At 40.2% G+C, this 22,471-nt stretch overlaps 1 protein-coding gene across 17 annotated transcripts in view; it reads left to right on the top strand.

The window, feature by feature from the left end:
- LOC144738116 (uncharacterized) overlaps nt 1–22,471 on the top strand; it is a 195,549-nt gene that overhangs the window by 148,008 nt on the left and 25,070 nt on the right. For 14 of the 17 annotated variants that reach the window (XM_078621146.1, XM_078621101.1, XM_078621057.1 and 11 more), the window contains 6 exons: nt 604–817; nt 1,797–1,914; nt 3,987–4,029; nt 6,506–6,589; nt 7,645–7,759; nt 21,202–21,364. In XM_078621146.1, coding sequence (XP_078477272.1) covers nt 604–817; nt 1,797–1,914; nt 3,987–4,029; nt 6,506–6,589; nt 7,645–7,759; nt 21,202–21,364 — 737 coding nt within the window. The remainder of the gene's footprint in view (nt 1–603; nt 818–1,796; nt 1,915–3,986; nt 4,030–6,505; nt 6,590–7,644; nt 7,760–21,201; nt 21,365–22,471) is intronic. The other 3 variants (XM_078621111.1, XM_078621083.1, XM_078621170.1) reach the window with 1 other exon arrangement.

The raw sequence follows: 22,471 nt of genomic DNA, 5'->3' as shown, positions 1-22,471 counted from the left end.
CTGTTTCGTACATCAGTTAAGTAGCAGCATATTGCATTACTTTCAGTATAATTCTAAGTGCATTGAGTTACCTCAAGCAAGGTACTTTTCTCAAAGTCACACTCATGAATACTAAAGTTAAAATTATATATTTACCTATGTTTAAACAAACCGTGCAATTGGAAACATATCGGCATGTAACCATGTACCATCCTAGTTATATGATGAATTACGATTCACAGTTATACTTTGTTTAAATAAAAATATTGTCTCACAGCTCTATTGGTTACAGGGTCATATAAACATTAACAAATACAATTAATTGCAAACATTTGGCTCTTACGCACACAGTCCTCTATTGAGAATTTAAGAATTGTTACATTAATGGATTCTTACAGGCACAGAGCTATATAATATATTAATTGCATAGTGTCTGAGTTAATGTTTGAGTTCAGATATTATCTTTACATACCTATATTTACGTTGATATTTAATTAACATTACTTGAACACAATATGCCTTATCTACAGCAGGTGCAGTAGTACACGCGAACAACATCGTAGGATGTCAATGTGTTTGCGTTCCTGCAGATCGAATGTAATCTCCTTTCTCCCGAATGATCAGTATGAGCCTTGACCAGCTAGATGCAATGAGCCAGGCCAAAGGGGAGGCAGGACAGTGCGTCCCAGACGGGTCCACCCCAACTCTTCTCGACTTACGGAGGACTCTGATGATGGGAGGAACTCGTGGCAAGGGACCCCACCACTGTTTACTCCAGCGAGATATGCAGACTCGACAGATGGAGAACTTCAGGCACAGCATGAGCTGTATTGCAGAGGTAATTACTCAAGCACACACTTATATCTGATGCATGTCAAAGGAGTAAAACTTAAACATATAAATTGCGGAGATACTCTTCAAACACATAGGTTACCTTATTTTTTATTTTCATATGTCTCAACTACTGGGCTGGTTTACGAGTAACAGTTTATTTATAAGGTATTTGTCTGAGGATGAGTGTTCTACCACTTCTAATCTTTTCAGGACTGGTACAACAACAAAAATCACTTGCTTAATTTTTTTACAGGAATGTCATACATTTCCTGCTTTGTCCGTGACTTAATTTTTTTGTTTTGGCATTCATAAATTGTTTTTAGTTTATGGGGATTATATCTGAGTTAGGTCATATTTTCTTCAGTACAAATGTCATAAACTTTTGACTTCACATTTATTTAGATACTAAATGGATGAGACTTTATTTTAACAAATGGTCATGCGTTGTCTTTAGGTGCTGTTGTAGAGTTTAGATGTCCATGTCTAGGTAATCTATTGTAAAATAATAATGAAAGATGTGAAAACCTCTCTTCCGCTCGATTAAGGAAATTAGTTTATAATCTAAAGGAAATAAGTTTTAATCTCAAGGTAGTTTTCTGGCTGGAGGAGATATGTTTAAAATTGTGCCCAAAGAGTTTGTGGTCTGATGGAATGAAGTTATACAAGCCATACGGGGTGCATATACATATACTAAAGCAAATTAATACATGCGTATGAGCATAATATTCAAATATTTGGGTTTTCAGATCGTTCTACTTATCCTGAACTTGAATGTATTTGTGCTATGTTTCAGCTTTAGCGCTCCTCTGATCATAGTCAGGTTGCTTTGATTCAGGATATAGTTTCTTCATAATGTCAATTTTTTCATGAGTGCACATGAATTCAGACCCATGAAGTTGATTTAGAGTTATTTCTCAGTTGTGGCTAGATCCATGTGATGCAATGTCTGCAGTCACTAATGTGCTATTTGATTATTGCCACAGGCTAAAGAGTCTCACACACATCTCAAGAATGTGTGGATGCCCAACGCCTCGCTCCGACACCTGAACCAGACCACACCCATCTCCCCCCTCTGCCGTTCCACGAAACCAGCTGCTGACAGTGAGAAACTCCTTATGCGTTATGTACCGCTATAATAATGGGTTAAGTGTAAGTAATATTTTTTTATTGTGAAAATATGGCATCGGTGTGAGTGTCACTTTTGAAATCATGTTGGAACTGGTGTATTGTCCCTTCGGAAACTAATCTGTCTTTCACTGAAAGTAACACCTCTCACATTCAAACATAATACACGTGTATTTAATTTGCATTCGATGATTCCATGAGTTGTTACGATTGAGGGTCGCAGTCCAGTTCAAGATTTGATTATTTGTGGTCTCAATCGCATAAACAATCTTATTTCCCTTCGGCAAAATATTACATTTGCATTCATTTAATGAATTGTAAATTATACATTCTTACAATTTAGCTGTGATCAGTATGTGACCAAAATGGCACGACATCCATGTCACAAAATGTTATATATTTAATTTTGAATAGATAGTTTCTGCCATCACTAATTCAATGGAACAGTTGTGCTCTTAGGAGTAAATACACTAAACACTTACGCATGAGCAAATATAAGGTGACCATCAGCATGAAAAGTTAAATAAATAAATACTGTATTTGCCATGTGAGATCAAAGTACACAGGTGTGTGTGCAGTGAGACGGTTGTGGTCTGCCAATAGACTAGCTAGATGTTTCTGTCACTTTATGCGTGAAAAAGGGCAAACAAAGCGAAACATCACGAGGCAGCTGCCTGCCGAGTAGTGCATACAGTACACATACAATGTTGCCCAACCGCATAGCCGCATATGAGTAAAATCAAACCGCATTTCGCAAATTTTGGGTAGAAATAGGTTTGCCGTATATATGTGAAATTGCACAAGCCAAAGCTGTACATTAATGCATGCTGTTGTGGAGACGTGTCCTAAAATGAGAACTTCCCTCCTCAAAATTAATTGTCATTGCTTACTATTTTTTTTTGTGGATGTTAGTCCAAATTAAAACAATATTTGCCGAGTAATATGACCATTTAATTAAAGCTAAAATAAAATCTGCAAATGTAAAAATACTCTCATCTATTTTATATAGTGATATAAGTGAATACATAACAAGTATAATGTGACCTATGCTGTCGTGGTGTAGTGGCTTGCATACTGGACTTGCAATCCAGAGGTCACCGGTTCAATCTCCCGCACGGCAGATAATTTACTTGTTTTACTTATCCAGGAAAGCCACTGCGACGTTCTCTTTTTTTAAGAGTGTCCTACATTTGTTTTTTTTAATTGAGATGTTTTCAGCCAATTAATGAGTGTTCATACAAGTGGGAGGAAACCAAAGCATCTCGAGAAAACATTTGCGCGCTAGGAGGCAACACTCTTTCCACATACAGATGGAAACAGATTGTGATTAGTCCACTTGCTGGTACTGCCCTCTATTGGTAAGAAAGCAGAACAGCAACACCCATTGGAAGGGAGTGTCCACCACCAGTACCGTAGGTAAACAATTCTCGGGCTGCACCATTTCCAGCTTACGTATGTGACTTGCGAGCGTATTACCCCAAATGTACTTGATGTCTTTCCATCTTGGAGGCTAAGCAGGAATGAGCTGGGTTAGGACTTGAATCGGTGACTGCCAGGGCTTGCCAGGTGTTGTAGATATTGAGCTGTGAGATTAGCTGACGGATCGTTCTGATTGTTACTCCCTCTATGAGTGGGCTTCCTCTAGCTACTGTGGTTTCCTCCCACATGCCAAACACTCGTAAATGGAATTGGGCAAACAATCCAATGAAGGCCTTCCTTAAAAAATAATCCTGAATAAATACGGTAATTGTCGTTTATTATTATACGCCAAAAATACATCTGAATTGTATATTTATTTTCAAGGGACACTCAGTACAATTTACACAAATAGCATACTGTTCTAAATCCTCCAAAGAGTATACAGTACATAGCGTCACCTATCTGTGGAAAACACGTTTTAAAAATAAACCCATTGTTTCCATTTTATTTTATTCCTGACCGTTTCCATGGTTCTGGGGCCAACACAAAGCAGGCGTTCCCTGCAACTGCCAGGGAGATCTCCGGCTGTCACTCATGCTGCTTTTCTTTTGCATTTTGTGTTTGTTCAGGGATGCGGATATCACTGCAGCCAAATGGTGTCACGGAGAACAGGTAAACCGAGCCACAGCCGGGCACGCTTGCTTACAAAACCGAACATCCCACCTGAAAATGGGGCCTCATGGGCGTTTACTGTGTTCGCTTACCCTTCAAAATGTCGGCAGGGCCTCTTCTTTATGCTGGTCTAAAAACGTGTTCGTTCTGCTTAATTTCTCGTTTGTGAACATACAAACAGTTAGTAATGAAAGTTGATTTGAATGAATTGTTTAGTATCATTGTCATGTTTATGCATGTTGATACTAACATGAACATATGTTCATGTTAGTATCAATGCTGATGTAGTTGTTAGTGGTTGTGGACCGTGCAGGTGTCATCATCGTAAACATGATTTACAATTGGGAATTGTAGCATTGTCCGTCCCGGCACAGTTGGTTCAGCAGGCAGTGAATGAGGCGAATGGCAAGGACTTGGTATATGCACCTCGTATGTTGCTGAACTGGCATTAATAACTCCAGGACATGGCGGTAAAGGATGTATTAGTCCTGTAACATCTGTGCTTATAAATGCTGATTCTAGTCTTACTGCTTTACAATTATGTATTGAATTGTATGTATTCACATTAGTTAATGCAGGTGAATCGTGACAGGGTAATTAAATACCACCTTGCCATTATGAAATGAAAATAAATCATAAAATACAATTGAAATTATAAGCCATGCACAAACACTTTCATTTGAAGAGGACAATCATGAGCCCAACTTAATTCCTTTAAATGTACACCCCATGTATCAATCTGCTGTTGGATGAGGGCCTCCGCATGTCACGCAGATCATGGGTGTAACTTGACCATACCGTACCATGCTGGTTATTGCAGGTTAGTGAAGACGGTGAACGGGCATTGTGTGCTTTCCTCTGCTACACCTGTTGTATGCACAGTGGTCACTCGTTCAAGCAATATCCAGGCCAAAAGCTTGCTTAGCTTCCTGTACAAGGAAGTCTGTCTTTGTTGATAAAGTACACGCCCCCCATTGAATGTTAAATGGGAGGAAATTAAAGCCATTCCAGTTAACCTTATCCATGACTCCTGTTATCCACAGGTCATCTCTTCCGAAGATTAACACATTCACAGATGTTCATCCATCTGTAAATTTGTGGATAACAGGAAGACTTAAATGCATTTAAAGATCTGGTTAATAAATGAAACTTGTCATCCATAAATAAACGATGCGAATTATGTTTTTCTTAGCTGAAAGATCCATTTCCCTGTGTGCACACCCATTGTGGTTATATGCAATGTTTAATGCAAATCGCCCTGGATGTGCCAAGTCCTGTTAATGGAATTCTTTCCACAGATAAGATGAGTTAACTGTTTTTACAATTTATAGCTTGGCGAGAGCTCAGAATAAAGCTTAATTTTCAAAGCGTTTTGGGTGTTTATATGTGAAGGAACCCCCCCCCCCCCCCCCAAGAGTTTGCATACATAGGGAAATGTGTGTAATTTGTGGATTGTCACAGCTGCAATTATATTTCTGTCAAGTCTGGGTCGGAGCTAATGATACACTGAATTTTATTGTAAGCATTGCAAAACTCAATGTCTTGCATTGCTTATAAATGCTTTGGAAATGCGTTGTGGGAACTCAATTACAATCGACAATTTAATCAGCAATGGCTAAAGCAAACTATTATCTTCCTGCTGTTTTAATGAGTAGAAGGAAATACAGAATACATTTATCCTGTTAATCAGGTTATGTATCTGCAATTGCAGATTAGGTCTTTTTTTGTGAATTACAGGATATTTGTATTATTATTTGTGACCATAATGCACACTTCAGTGTGGATAACAGGCATTTTGTTGCGTTGTTAAATCACGTGGAATATAAATGGGCTTCCAAGTGCTCCACACGAGTGCAGGAGAGTCGCGCTTGAATATTGGAGCTCTTGTTCACTATTCTATAATAGTTCTAACACACTTTAAGAGTAATCCCTGCACTGTTACATGCACTTACTCTATTACCAGTAGTAATGATACTAACAAAAACTTTGACATTCATTTCATATTTCTAAAACATTTCTCACTAACAACCAAACTTTCGCCTACACACATGTAAAAAGTATATTTTCACCTAAATATTGAATTTAAAGTAATTAGTGCATTCAGCAGTATTGAGAGTAGTACTGCCCTTGTGCTCTAAGTAGGAAGGGTGCGGTTAGAAGCAGCGAAGTGGGGGACCTCCTGCAGGGATTTCCCTCTTAACCCCGGCTCATCCTGTCTCTGGAGAATACATTTGTGGCTTATTTAGAGACGTACTTTTGATAACTTTCTCCAGCATCACTGCAGCCAGAGCACTCAAATTATTGATGGCAAATTGATTGTTGTAGTTTACCATCATTTGATGACATTGACAGATTATTATTTTATATAAGTTCTAATTATGGTCGTTGTATTCATGCAAGGCTTTAGTTGTAGTCTGCTACTCCACCAAAAGGTAGAACTGTAATTTAACTGATCAGTGTGTGGCATTTTGTATAGTGCTCATGCCACTGGCTGGCTTGGTTCCAAGGAAGACGGAATGCAAGCCGTGTACGGTTCCAATATCTCACTCTCCGAGGACAGGTAAATGGGTTATTTACTGATCCTGCAATATTCTACATGCACCGTTTATTGAATATAGAGAACCCCTGTTGTATATGTTTTAGAGTCCGTTTTTTTAACAGTGTCCCAGCTTTAAGCACAGGATGTTGGGATGGAGTCTCGCTAAGATGTCTGCTGTGTGTTTTGAACCATATGAGGTAGCAAGTGCAGAGTGACTAATCCTGCTGCAGTATCGCTGACCATCAAATTGTATCAATATGCTATTGTTAAAGAAATACATATGAAAATAACTACTTGGTCTAATTTTATACAGTATAGCCTGCACATGAACATTGATTGTGGTCACACATTAAAATTTCCGTGATGGCTGAAATAGTTTTAAGACCTTTTACAAACCATGATTATGATCATAGACCTGGATTTTTAAAAAGATCCTTCTTGGTAAGGAATAAACTCTATTGTAGAAAAATGCAAGTTAATTTGATCTAAACGTTATCAATAGGCATTGTCTTATCACTGTTAGATGAAAGGCTTCCCACACCATTAGCACTCCTTACTGTTCTGTGTTACTAAATTCAGTCTTGCACATGATTTGATCTTTTTACTCAGTCTTTGTGGTGTTTTTATTCTCCTTCGACTGCCATTGCACTAATCTTATCTATTGCTCTTCATCTTTTATAGAAATGTATATATTTGAATATAGTAAGAAAATGTTATCGCCTTTAAAACACCCAGTATTGCTCCAATATATAAAAAAAAACTGTTATATGGGAGCGTCTCACCCATTATGCTGATTTGAACCCAACTAGGTGTTATTTAAAATCCTATTAATAATACAAGTATATTAATTTGCATATACATTGTTTAATGTGAGTATTCTGTAAAATTAAAACAAATGTGCATAAACGTATTAATAATTTACCTCTTACGTGATTTTAAAAATTTTATTTTCGGGCTGAACTTAAGTTTAATTTTAGATTTTAAACCACAATGTTACTTTACAATTGTATAGCTTCCATTCATGTAATCGCATATAACAGAAGAGTATAGCGGCTTCAAACCAGACCTCTTAACAGGGATGAAGCGGAAACTGGAAGGAAAGGCTCGAAGAAGTCTGAAGAGAAGGGGGGAATTGGTCGGACCTTCAGTTTTCTGAAGAATCGCATGTCCAGCATCCGTGAGAAGAATAAGGTGAGCACCTCCCTCGATACAGAACGTAATTCCTTGCTAAGTGCAAAATAACATGACCAGGACTTCGTATAAACGCACGGGTTTTAGAATCCATTAGTCTGATTTAATTTAAATAAATGAAGCAAAGGGGAGGATGACTAATGTAAATGCTTACTCTTTGTTATACTGTTGTGCATCATTAAATGAAACACAATTGATAATAATGAGAAATAAAAATATACCAACATGTCTTGTACTGTAATGCTGCCACTTAATTTTGTTAACAAGCCTAAGTAATTGCCTACCTTGGACACAATTATTTTTTGTAGGCTATGGCTGAATACCAAAAATTATCTATTAGGCCAGGTATCATGGGTTCTATTTCATTTACTTCATAGTTTTGAAGAGATTTATTTGTACTCTTAGGTTTTTTCAGTAAAGTCACGTAGGTAAAAAAGAATAATAATAAAATAATAATAATAAATGAAAATAACTCAATTAAATCACGACGTTTCGGAGGCAACACAAGTCTCTGTCTTCAGGTGGGACCGTCACAGCCAAATTTACTGTATCAAGAAGTCGGAGACTTGTGTTGCCTCCGAAACGTCGTGATTTAATTGAGTTATTTTCATTTTTTTTACCTACGTGACTTTACCGACAACCTAAGAGTATGAATCCTTGCAGTCACGAAAGCTTCAAATCTAGAATGAGATTTATTTGATTCGTGGATTTGCTTCACAGTTTCAAACAGACGTTAAAAATTATAAATACTATTTCAAAGTGGAACTGAACACCATTACTTTTATCCCAAAATTGTCTAAAATATGTCGGGACATACTCTCAAATAAAAATATCTAATGTACTTACTGGGCTGCCATTCCCAGTTGTGGATGGTGTGTGGTTCAATATACATTTGTTTGACTGAACATTAAGGAGCCTATATCATTACATTTTAATGAAAGTTCAGCTGGAATTTATTCCAAGGTTGAGGTTCTGCAGTATAGTCATTCAGATCATGACAAGGTGGCCCTAAGGGAGGTCCATCTATCTTTTGATATGCCACCTCTGTCTGCTGTGAAGCACCATGGCTTGTCTAATTAGCCTATTATAGTGTAAAATTTTCTGTTGTAAGATGGCAATATTGAGGTACATGGTAAGTTTTAGTTTGAATTTGTCTCCCACTGACAAAGCAGTCCCTCGACTGTTTTTTCTTTCTGAGATAGATTGTTGATAATAATATCTCTATTTTTTTCATCCAAGAAAGTCAAACTGACTCACAATTTGCAGAATAATTCTCCATTCTGATACATGACAGTACCTCTTGCAATGTTTTTTATGTTAGAGGTAAAAACTTAAACACCCATGTGGATAGATCAGAGGGTTTATTGTGATATGCTTACATTGTACTATCCTGTGATTTATTCTCAAACCTTGGAAATTTAGTTGCAGTGTTGAAAGGAATAAGTTACATCGATTCCTTTCGTGTTACAGAATGTATCATGTTACTGGTGGCTGAGTGTGATTCACGCTCATGCTGTTCAGTATAGCCTCTCCAGTTCCAAGACATTAATTTCGTTGACATTTATATTTCGTTGACATTTATGTAAGATTCTGTAGGACACCAGATATAATGCATGTATTATCTTTTGAATATTTTTGGAGTCTTATATAAAAGCTGGTCATCACATTTTCCACAAAGAAATTAACAGTTGTTTATTTAAGTATCCATAGTGCTAGTAGAGACATGTTCAATTTAAATTTTTTTTGTGATTGAAGATGTATGGGTTCTTTTTTGCAGCTATTTTATCCTATATATTATCTGCTGACATTCATAAGCCAAGTTGTATTTTATTGACAGCATATTTAAACAATACACTCCAGTAAATTCCACGAGGCTATTATTTTCCCGCTCGCACATTACTGATTGGCCGTGTCGGGTGGTGGAGGGTTGTGACACATTTATACTTACGTGATCTAACCCAAAAGCCTTTATTAGGAATAATACTGGTGGCGAGAGCCTACGTGTTAAACATTGTGTCTGAATATGGACCGATACACTCCAGTGAGCACCTATGACTAAATCACCCGGAATGTGTTCGATCTCTTCAGATCTCATAAACTAAGCATAGATTAACCTGGATAGTGCCTCCCGATAGGTGACCACCTTACATAAATACTGTAGGTTGTCACAGGGCTTGTGGGGCTACGTTATGGGCAGCAGGGGGCAGTGCAGTAGAATGTATTGCGGTTCTGTGTTTCTAGACGGTACTTGCATGTCTGTGGCTTTCAACCTTCACCACCCTACACTAACCAACACCATACTGACCAACAGCATAAAGTACCGGCCAAATTACACCCACAAACCTGCAGAGCGTGTGGAGGGCCCTCATTCAGCAGTGATCTTTCAAAAGGACGACCAGTTCTTCAATAAACACACGTAAAATTTTACCCAACTATGCGTGGAAAAGAATGACAGTGTATGGAACTTGTGTATCAGCATGAGACATTTTTGGTAAGGAAATTTTTATTTTCACGGACAGTGCCTTTAAATGTTGTTTAACTACTCAGCTTTTTGTATAATAAGTAATAGTTAAAAATACTTTTTTTTAAACAAGCTTTAATGAAATGTACCAGATTTTTCCAGGATTTGTGAGCTCCTCACACAATCCAGCCTGGTTAAACTCAGGATGGATCGTAGGTAGGCCAGCCTAAATGTTTCTAACCAGCCAAGATGATCCATTAGGGGGGTCCACGTTTCGCAAGCGTAGAGAAGGGAGGGAATGACCGTGGCCGAGAAGACCTGAAGCTTCGTGTGGAGCGATAGACCAGGTAGCTTCCACACAGCGTTACGCAACCGATGAAAAGATAATGCCGCTCGACTGATTCGGAGTGAGACCTCTGCTGTCAAACCGAAGCCGGTCATGAGCACACTGCCCACGTATGGGTCTCTCCACAACTGCCCCATCACCAATTGGGAGCTGTGGGGGTGGAGTGTCTGATGGTACAAAATGCCCAGGCAGGTGCTTAGATTTGGTGGGGCTGATGGTAAGGCCCCACCTCTTAGTTGCACGCTCCAGGTTCAGCAGCAGCACCTCCAACTCCTCCTCTGAGTGAGTGGCAATTACCAGATCATCGGCATACATAACGTGGTTGAGCAATAGGGAGCCATCCCTGACCGCACCTGGGCATCGATCAGCCTCTCATTGTATCTGTGCCACTACGTGGTCGAAATATATGTTAAATAATGTGGGAGCCAGAGGACACCCCTGTCGTACCCCAAGGTGTACAGGGAATGTCTCCTACTCTCCCGGCCACGTAGTTTTACCCGGGCCCGCTCACCATCACGAAGGTCCTTAATGATCATGAGCAGCAGGTCAGGGACTCCGAAAGCATGAAGAACAACCCAGAGCCCAGGCCTACTGATGGTATCATAAGCCTTGACCAGGTCAATAAAGCAGAGATGTAGGTCTTGTTGGAATTCCCTACACCTCTGCTGTAGCAGACGGACAGAAAATATGGCATCTGTGCAGGATCGCCCTTTCCTGAAACCACATTGGGGCTCCGCTAACCTCTCTTCAGCGTGCCTGGCAAGGCGATGTTGAATAATCCTTGCCAGGACCTTTCCCGGCATACTGAGGAGAGAGATGCCCTTGTGGTTATTACAGTCTATGCGGTCCCCTTTCTTAAAGAGGGGGACCACCAGGGCATCCTTCCAATCCTGTGGAACCCGTCCAGTGGCCCAGACTGTTGTTATGATGTCATGTAGGGCAGTCTGTGCACAAACGCCACCCTCCCTCAGCATTCACTTGGGAGATAATTTCTGCCCGATGCCTTTCCTGGTCTCAGGCTCCGGATCGCCTTCAGTACTTCCTCAACAGATGGCACCTCAGCCAGCCACTCACAGGGGGTGACTTCTTCCAATATTTGAGGCACAGCAGCCTCAGCAGGGTCATCCCCACTTTGTCCCACGTTGTTTTCCATGCTGAGGGATTTCCCCTCCCCCAGGACTTCACAGAAATGCTCAGAAAATCTGCAAACTTGTTCCTGGGGGTTGGAGATTGGATCACCATTCTTTCCCCTAATGATGGTCATAGGTGTGGCATCGCAGGTTACTTTGTTGATGGAGTTAGTGATTTGTGACCACGGGCCATTGAGACAGACTCCATCTCCTCAGCAACCCGCGACCACCAACCATCCTTGCAGCGCCTCACAGCTCTCCGAACTTCCAAGCGAAGGCTGCAGTAAGCCACCTCATTCTCTGAATGGGATGCTGTAGACGACGAGAGTGGGCCTGTCGCTTTTTCTCAGCCAGCCTGAACACCTCCACTGAGCCAGGGTCTCTGAGGAGGTCTGGACTATGTACCCAAAGCAGCCATTGCAGCTGCATGAGCCACAGTCCTAAACCTCGGCCATTTCCTTTCGAAATCAGGAGTGGCGGACTATGCCAGTCGCAAGCGATGATTAAATTCTCGCTTGGAACTTTCATCAGCTAGCTGAGACCATGCCACTATGGGTTTGAATGGGGTCCTGGGTGTACACCCACCACCGGAGTGGAAGAATGGCAGGCGTATCTTACAGATGACAAGTCGATGGTCAGTTCCACGGTAGGTCCTGGTGTCAAGGACATGGGCCCGCATCCGCTGTTACGTCACTATGTAGTCCAGCAGATGTTTTTGCTTGGACCCGGCATGCATCCATGACGTGTGGATGCGCCAATGCCGGAACAGCATGTTGGTAATTACAAGCCCATGGGCTGCACAAAAATCTGGCAGCTTCCTACCGTTGTTATTGAGCTGATCTGGCCCATGTCTTCCAATCACTCCAGACCAGGTGCTAGTATCATGACCAACTCGGGCATTGAAGTCACCCAACAAGATTACTCTATCCTGAAGGGCCACTTTAGCCAGCACCTGTGACGGAAGGTCTACTGAGTGAGGGAATGCATCCAGGTGGCTTACATAGTTAAGGGGCTGGGTCCCACTGGGAGATGTAATCACCATTCAACTAGGGCCATGGCAACCTCGTGGTCCAGTAGGGCTGGTGTCTCCCTGGCTGAGGTTTGAAAGCCAGCATTGTGGAGCTCACCCCAAACGTTCACACACCCCTGTAGGCTGGACACGATGGCCTGGGAGGGCAGTCATCTCAATAGCAGTGCCTCAGTCGAAGCGTTATGGAAAATGAAAGAAAAAAATGCCACCAGCAGTGGAGTTCTCAAAGGGTTGGTATGTTCTTGTGTGGAGAGCGTGTCGGAAACCGCTGTAACTTACATTGATCCCGATTTTCATCGGCGGTCGTTGACACATTCCATTCCCACCCGCCTTTCCCTGCTAAAGGTTTTGTGTTGGGGGTGTTTTCATCGTTGTGGGTGTGTGTATAAAATGAAAGTAGAAAAAAAACATTAATTGCCGGCTGGTCTTGTCAATGTTGGTAAAATTGCAACTTTTAGATTGCTTGTAAGATGCAGAAGTCAATGTCCCTCCGTATAAAGCTTCGACATAAATTTGACTGGCTAACCAGAGACAAGCTCACATTGGTAATTGAGTGGGGGAGGGGATGGTGGCCTCAGCATAGCGTGGTGTTCATACATTCTCGTTTGGTGTGTGTCGGCGGCCACCTATTCAAATTGGGAGTAATGTGGGTACTCAATCCCTGTTTTATTTTCATCCATTATTATGTTCGCATGTTTTTTTTTGTTACTTTTCTTGGAGGGCCTTGAATAACGTCATTGGTGAATAAGTGCAGAACGCACCGTAAATACAGTACAGCACAGTAGTTTTTTTATTGTATGCATATTTCATCGTCTTTAATAGCCATAGCCTTTCGGGACTCTATGGACATCAATGGCTTGCAGAACCTCTTCGCCGTCGTAAATAGGACAGGCAAAATGCCTATCGAATGGAAGCCAGCCAGAGTCATCGCCATTCTGAAACCCGGAAAGCCACATGACTTGCCCTCCAGCTACAGGCCAATATCCCTCTTGTCCTCCACCTCCAAGCTGATGGAACGTGCCATGCTTGCCAGACTTTCCCCCATTATCGACCACCTGCCTTGCCAACACGTCAGATTCAAAATTGGTCGTTGCTGCTGCGAAACAGACCATTGGCTTCACCACCCTCATTGAAACTGGTTTTCAGCATCTTCTGAAAATTGGCACAGCAATGATTGACCCCTCTGTCGCTTATGACATTGTTTGGCATCATCGCCTCTGATTAGCATGGTTGGCTACTTACGATGTCGAAAGAGGATCAACATACATCCATGGCCTGCTGCTGAAGTTGGCCAAAATCATCCGATGCCGTTCGACTGTATAGCTAATGGACGCGATGCTCAGCAACCGTACTTTAGGGCACACCTCGCTGGTAACACAGCCACAAGAGAATTATGAATAATGGCCTCGCTCAAGACCTTGACATTGGCATTCAGCACCTGCACATATTGCCATACTCAAATATAGAAGAGTCTTGGAACATTTTATTTTCTTAAACATTCATATTAATGCAATTTACTAACTAGAGTTTACAGGGTTGTTTACATTATACGATTTATTTTCGTTATATTTGCAACTAGCCAGACTTTTCAGCTAGCTGGGCCAGTGATCCCCCTATAAATACAACTAGCCATTGTTTTGCTGTAATCATGCAAATGTGTGTAGGATATGATTCTCGCGTTGAGATTTTTTTTAAAATAAAAGCGTGTGATCATGTGATTATAAAGACATTCAGGTTTATTGTGTTGGTGTAACTAAATACCATCTGAGAGAACAAGATTATTGTAACAGACTGTTTAAAGCTTAACCATACATGTTGACAGAGTGTTCTTGGTAAAATTCCAAGTTGCAGTTGAATTAATTTTACTTAAATGTTCACGTTTAAAAAACACAGTATCATTCCTACATTCACGTAAGTTAATGGGTCTTCTTGAGGAATTTGAATCTATGTATCCCATGGGAAGTTGATGAATTAATGCTTAAGTTTAGTGAATATGAAGGAATCGGAAAGCAAAATATATGTGATTTCAGCCTTGTAGCATCAAACATAGTGTTTGTTTTTTCAACAAAACTCTTTCACCAGGGAAACCAGTACATTTTATTTCTTTATATGTGAATGTTTTGGTAGACGCAAGGAAACAATGGACACTTTATTTTTTACATAGCTAATAGTATATGGCGGTATGTACTGTATGTGTATTAGTTTTTTTAAGCTAGCCTGTGTAGATAATAAAGATTTGTACCCTTGTGAAGAGAATGTTGTGATTTAGCAGTCCATGTCTTCGTCACCCCTGTTGAGTGAACATTGCTCAGCTTGAAAATAGAGACACAGTTGAACAAACGTCTCCTCTTGGTAGAAATTGTGCATATTTTATTTAAATCCCCCCTTCCCACCCTCCCCACCCAGCCCCTCCCCACCCTCCCCTCCCCACCTAGCCCCTCCCTCCCCACCCAGGCCCTCCCTGCACGACGGACGGACACAATAATCCCCTGTGGGCTGGTGTAACCAGGAGGTTCCTACCAGTATAAATGTGTCGTAACCCTCCACCATCCGACATGGCCAAAGGACAAATAGTTCACTACTTTAGCCCACCTGTGTGTTGAAGAGTGAATCACCGTCATTTACAATTTGAGTACGATGTGTTAAACTGTCTCTTATGATGTCTGAGCAATAGTAGCCAGGAAGGTATCTTGTAATGTTCTGAGTGCATGGTGTACGAGAGTAAGAGAGAAGTAAAAACTAACCATACCTTAATGCCGTCGTTTGCACAACCTTTTGTACAAGGTACCAGTTGTGAAACCTTTTGGGAGATGTGAGATATTTAACATAATAGTGTGGGGAATGCTTGTACAGGGTTACTTCGTAGTGCAGCTTCGCTTGTGTGTGCTAACAAGTCCATAGGTATATTAATCTATTGTGTTGAATTCACTATGCATTTGTACACTAAACATTCCAAAGCTACATTCTTATCTGTTGTCTTGAATTTAGTGATCCCGTGAGCTTGGATGCCACGGTCAACCACGTACTCTGATTGTGCATTATAAAATATCTTCATCCTTTTCCCCTCTGATTCGTGGTGATGGCAAGTGATTCATTTGGCTTAAGGGTATTTTAAGTGTATTTATAACATTGTAAATATCGAGTTAATGTGCAGTATGCAGATACATACATTTAGGAGGAAATCTGGCTTTTATAAATATAAAACCCATATTATGGCAGGGTTATGTGTACCATTTATACATCTGGTGGAAGTATAGGATACGCAACATGTTTGGAACCACTCCCTTGGCAAATCCGTGTACCAGACGCAGCTGCATTGTTAAGCAGCGTCATTCAAACTACTAACTCCCAAGTGCTGTGTGGTCTTGCATTGCTTCATTGTTGGTTATTGCATCCACAGTGTTGCATTTAGCAATTGTTAATATTTACACACTGTGGGCAAAATATATTTAAATCGGGGATCATGCAGTGGGTGGTCCTTATAGATGTGTCTCAATTTCTGTAGCAGGATGTTTGGGCTGAAATTCCAAATGGAGTAGTTCTTACAAATAAGAGAGTATTAATAATTTTGGTGAAAGATTGCTTAATATGACTAACCTGGTCTAATAATAGTTTCAAGCAATGATAATAATAATCTCATTTCAACTTAATGTAAGCATTGTAGGACACATCAATTCTTGTCAACAGCATTCCAATCAGTGTGCATGTTTAAATAAGTAAAGACATTTTTTTTTCTACGATATTATTTTCATTAACAGAAAAAAAACACGTTTTGATTATTAATTGCACTGTATACAAATTCAAAGCAGCAACATTGATTCTTGCTTTTTAGATGTATATACGTGGTTTTTATATTAATAAAACATACTGTAGTCTATTTTATAAACATCCTCATTTCGAACATCTAAATAAAAAACAACTGCTCTGCAACATTTCGTCAACAAGCCTCGGCACAAATCACCTCAACCTTTTACGCTTTGACTGTCTTGACAGATTTTAAGGCAGGGTCAAAGTAGCACATAGGTTTTATTGGTACTAAACTAGTTTTGGAAGGTTCACTAATATACTTTTATTGGTAATTCTTAGCCCAGGAACTGCCTTTGGACCGAATAACACCAAGTAAGTTAAGAGCATGAGTGTGAACGAACGCAAGTTCTTGTGTGTGCAGAAACATTATTTATCATTCCTTTTAAAAGGAAGACCCAGGAAATGTTATTTTAAATATAAAAGCATGTATTTGATATCAAATATGCTGTCATCAGATGTATCACCTTGCCACATGAAATGTAAGCATTAATTAGCAGTATTGGGCGCAATTCTGATATAACCAGTAGGGATCTTTACTGCATAAAACAAATTGTAATTGACAGCTAAGTTATTCTTTTTTTTACAGTTTCCACCAAAATCCAGTGATTCTAATAAACATGTGACTAGAAATAAATTACCTGGTTTTGTGAGCATCACTGCTGCTAAAGTGGCCATGGCTAGTTGTGATTCATAATTGTTTTTTTATGGATGTAAGTATGAAGCCAACTCGAGCTATCACCCTCAAACACCTTACACGCCAAACAAATCAATTTGTGAGGAGGGCAAACTTGCCAATTGATTCTGTTTTTTAGCAAATATGTATCGTATGTTTTGTTGCCAGAAAAAAGGGGAAAACCTATTCTCATATGTTGGTCCTGGCAAAGGAGGTCCCATGATGTAGCTGCTCACCCGGAGCTCTCATTACTCTGATAGTGGCATTGCCTTTTGGCATCCTCTGGTCGAACACCGTTTTGAGACAAGGCTCAAAAGAAAGCTTTCTCTGGTGTGGACCAATCAGTTTCAAAGACAATGCATAAATTATCAGAGTATGTTTTTTGTTTCCATTCTGACCACAAGTATTGTGGTTAATGCAGACATGATTCCTTGTTAAAGGTTTCAGTTTGGTTTTTTAACATCTTAACACCTGTTTTGTTGCCAGAAAAAAAGGGGAAACCCTATTCTCATGTATCTTAAAAAGCAAGCTAAATTTGGAACATGTTATGCAATTTTCGCCAAATATTACAACCAGCATCATTATCATCAAGTGTGAGCAAAAGTTCAGATCAACTTGAGATTTGAGCTCTTGCTAACACCTGATGGTACTGGGTGTAATCTCCAGTGAAACGTCTACCTACACTATCACCCAAAATAAACCAATTATGAATTGTAATATTGATCATGGAAGCTTACGTATGAAATGGCTCGTCATCTTGGGTGTGCCAATGAGCTTTTTAAATGCCTGTTGCCACTCCCTCCGTGCATGTGCAATGTTCCACCTGCTCAAAGCTGGTGGAAAGTTTTACCAGTAATTGAAGGGTATGGAAGAGAGAGAGAGGTACACACAGGGGGTGGTGTCGATATGACCCAAGACTTAACCACACTCAGGAAGAAATATAAAACAATATTTTGTAAAATAAAGATTCTGTTTAGGATTGAGGAACACAAATTGCAGAAAATGTGATGCAGATGAGAGGGTAATCGAGACCGTGACATGAACACTTAGCAGAATTGAATTCGTGGTGTCATCGGGGAGGCTTTGGTTACTGATACAGATCATTGGGAGGAGAACAGAACTAAATGTGAAAGACAAGGGTCAAGGCCATGAAGTCAGTTTGTGAAATACAGTTCAACATCTATTCTCTTGCTGAAATAATGTACTGTCTGACTAAAGCACACATTTAAAGGCAAATGCTTTGGGAAAACGGTTTGCCAAAGCGTTGGTGAAAAGAGAATGCTGCATTACTTGTGGCCTTTGCATTGTGTGCATGGGACAGTGTGATTTTAATGGCAGCCATTCACACTATTGCAAACAACTAAAACGGGCTGCTCAGACCTAAGAGGGCTTTGTAACAGTAGGGGTGTGTTTTTTCTTCTTCAAAAAACAAAATGGGACTTTTAAAAAGAGTTTGAATTATCCAACACGATATGCTAACTGGAAGCGTTGTGCTTATTTCTTATTTCAGAGTAACAAGTATGTCGTTATATTAAGTAAATATAAATATATTTTTTTACTTGGATTTGTTCATTGCTTATACAGTGTTAAGTTTTATGCCATGTGGTTTTGTGATTTTATACCACGTTGATTACACATTATAAAGGTGATTAAAGCCTTTGTCAATATGCTGCTGGATTAAGGTCTCTCCAAGCATTAGTGAACATGGGAGTTTGTTTGATTATACTTCACCATGCTGGCCACTGCAGATTAGTGAAATGAGCACTCGGGGCAAGTTCTGTTGCCATTGATGTTCACCATGGCCAGGAATCTAACTCAGGTCGCCAGGTTCATAGCACAGTGTGCAAACCATTTTCTGGTCCTATATTATCACTACAATAATGGTCGTCTTGTGATTACAAATTGAAAATTAAAACTACATGAGGTTTTAATCAGGCCTCCTAAAACTGTGCATATCTACAAACTATACAGACTAGCTTAGTTTGTAGACACCGCCAGGATTAGTTTGTAGAATAAATGTAGATCATCTATAGAGCCCCATTGTTTCATTGATTTACGCTCGCTAACGAAGCAACGACACCAGGAGGCGACGCTGCTTTGTCTGGAAGATGCCCTCAAGGGACAGATGCATCATAGAACTGCGGAACTCATCGAGTTCCCACTTGAGTATCGAGAAGTCTGACTCGACCGCCGTCGTGTTGGCGAGCACCGATGCCAACCCGCCGCTGAAAGCGCGGAGGTTGTCGAAACCACTCGGCAGCACATCCCACGCGTCGTTGAATGTCGTCGTGTTGGTGTGCTTGTTGATGGCGTCGTGAATGATCGTGTCCTCCTTGTAGAGCTTGACCAGTTGGCGATGCTCCTCCTTGACCATGTCGACCTTCACAGCTGACCAGAATTTCGTAACATGCACGCGACGCACTGCCAGCACGTCCTTCACGAACACACCAGGACGCATCTTCACGAGCTGAGCGGGCATCACGGGCGCCGCATCCTGGTCGAGAGCTCGATTGGCGTCGTTACGCTCTGCTTTGACGTCGTTGAGACCCTCGATCAGCGTCATCGCATATATCGAGATCTCCTTGACGATCCTTGTCTTGTCGACCTCATTGAGACCCTCGTAGCTCTCCTGCGCAAACGATCCCTGGTCCTCAATGTGGGCAATGATCGCGGCAGACGCGATGCGCATCGACTGATCATGATACGACACGTACGCCTCATCATGATTGTTGACATACGTACATATCGTCAAGAAGCAGCCCGTAAAGAGCCGCATGTGGCTCCAGAGCCGTAGGTTGCCGACCCCTGGTATAGTCAAACAACAACAAAGTATAATTTTAGATGACCAATTGGTGTCAGTTTATGTAATGTAAATATCAAAACTGGTGTGGTATGGAAGATATAAATATTGGTCCTAATTTTGGTGCTATGTTTCAAGCTTGTATGCAATATTTACACAATCTACTTTGGTCGTGTGTTACAAAACATAATTTAGTTTTCTTTAACTACAAATTTAAAATCCTTGACGTGATGTTCTTATAGGAAGTTTAAGGATTAGTCAGCTCGCTGACATGTTCAACTTCATTATTGAGTACAGTGTCGGAAGGGTGGGGTTTTAGTGGCATTGTAGTAACGTGATTCACTGTAGAAAGTTCAGGTCTTATCTGCAGGGGTTAAAGTACAAACGAGGAGACTGTTTAAGCGCGCAGTTCCTTCAGTGTACGTTTAGCTGAAGCAGTACAAAATCTTAGTCTTTCCGAATGTATGTAAAACATATTTTTTTTTAAAATTGGAAATTCTTGATTACCGCCAGAACCGTATGGTGGTTTTCAGTCATCTAAGTGAAACTGAATTGTGTAGCGTCGCTTTTGAGCAAAGTTTTGTGATGAGTGTTACCAGCAGCAAGGAAGTATAGACCGTTTTGCGTGACATTACTTAGTCATCGTCTTGGACTGCTACAATGTCTTTTGCGTTTAATTTGCCGAAGGTAATGTCTTACGTGGTATTCAAGGCTTCTATTTTATTTCCATATAACTATCGACTGGCATTAATATATCTAATGTTATTAAATTAACACCTGTTAATATTAATACACTTCTGAAGCAAAAAGTATTTGAACAATTGTTTATATTTATGTGTATCATATTATGTACTTGATGTTTTTTGGTCTTTTCATATAATTTGTATGTGTGCGGAAAGAGTGCTGTTATGGAGATTACATTGTGTGCTGTGCCAAATCTAAAGTACGTGCGTTTAGATTTCTGAATATGTACATTATTTGCCTTAGTTTAACTCCACCAGATCGTGAATACCTTGTGTGGTGTGTGAACGCCAGAAATGCAAATAGAAAGCCAATTGTTGTTTTGCTAGACTTTCTACTGCACATATATAGTATTGCCATGGCGGCCATCGCATGTGCTTGGTAACAGCAAATTTATTTAACCAATGTTAGTTAAAAGTGAGATGTTTGTGTGTATCAATTCATCCACTTGCAGGGGAAACAAAAAGAGAAGGATCGACTGAAAGATCGTGACAGGGAAAAAGGGCCACAAATGGGCACTGGCCACCAATTTGAGGTGGTAAGCCCTCCACCTATGTCGGCGCATTGCCGTTACTGTTCCGCCATTCTGAAGCACAAGGAAGCCATGCGCTGCCAGAGTAAGTATGCCATAAATTAGCCATTCCTGTTACTGGATAATGTCTTGTTCAACATTCGCAGTTTTCATCAAAATATTGCAACATTTTGGAGTGAGATTGTAAACCCTTGTCTGTACCACTACCCCTTGTCTGTTCACTACTAGATGAAGCCCCCCCCCCCCCCCCCCATATTCCTCAATGTCCTATGATGCCACAATAAATGTTACATCTGAACTTGTGCTAATCACCTATCTGGCTGTTCTCTTGGGCACATTCTTTCATTTGGGTGCCATGATCTCATTTGTCCAGTCTGCCATCATCCCTGCCAATGACGTATCCTGCCCTAGCCTGACGAACTTTACTTCAGAATTAATATGAATATTCAGATTTGTATTTATTATCTGATCCATTCATTCATGTTTCTGTTTTTCAGTGTAATTGCAAGCATATATCTCTCCTTTATGCACTTTAGAGATTTGTTAAATTTTCATTGTCTGTTTTTGATCCATGCCATATTGTTAAGAGCATTGATTTTCCTGCTTTTCTTCATTTGAAGATGAACTTTTTGGAGTGAAATGATAAGTAATTTAATGTTTGTGTTTTACCTAAACTTGTTTTTCATACATGGCATTGCATTCATTTATAAAGTAACCCTTTACCTGAGATTTCCATCTGTAATGGGGACACATGAACCTATGAAGAACCTATGACGCTGATGATAGAGGATGTTCATTTCTGCCACTACTTTCAGTCCAAAGAGAAGTTTATTGAATATAAGTTTGTAACATGTTCTTCTGATCCTGATAATGATATAATTTTCTCGTGTTTGACGAAATTATTAATCGGAAGTGTGGATGATAATGTGTAAACTCCAGGTAACTTGTATTTCTGTAATTGCCATGAGGTCTATAAGTCTTTAAAACAGAATTGTTGCCTTTGGCATTATAAGTGACTGAATATTCCACCAAGGTCTTCTCATCACACTTGTGCTATGGCTTTAGCAATTGTTCATTGGGCTTGTTTTGGAAACTTAACTTTCGTTACTTTTTTGTCTGTTTTTATTGGCAATGTAATCACTTTTGATGCCATAGCAATCAAACTCTTGGGGTGCCTTAAGTATCATATTTT

This window comes from Lampetra planeri, chromosome 3 (genome assembly GCF_965212315.1).
Source record: "Lampetra planeri chromosome 3, kcLamPlan1.2.h2, whole genome shotgun sequence".
NCBI classification, from domain to species: Eukaryota; Metazoa; Chordata; class Hyperoartia; order Petromyzontiformes; family Petromyzontidae; genus Lampetra; species Lampetra planeri.
The sequence above is the reverse complement of the archived record's forward strand: the minus strand, read 5'-3'. Positions and strand labels throughout refer to the sequence as shown.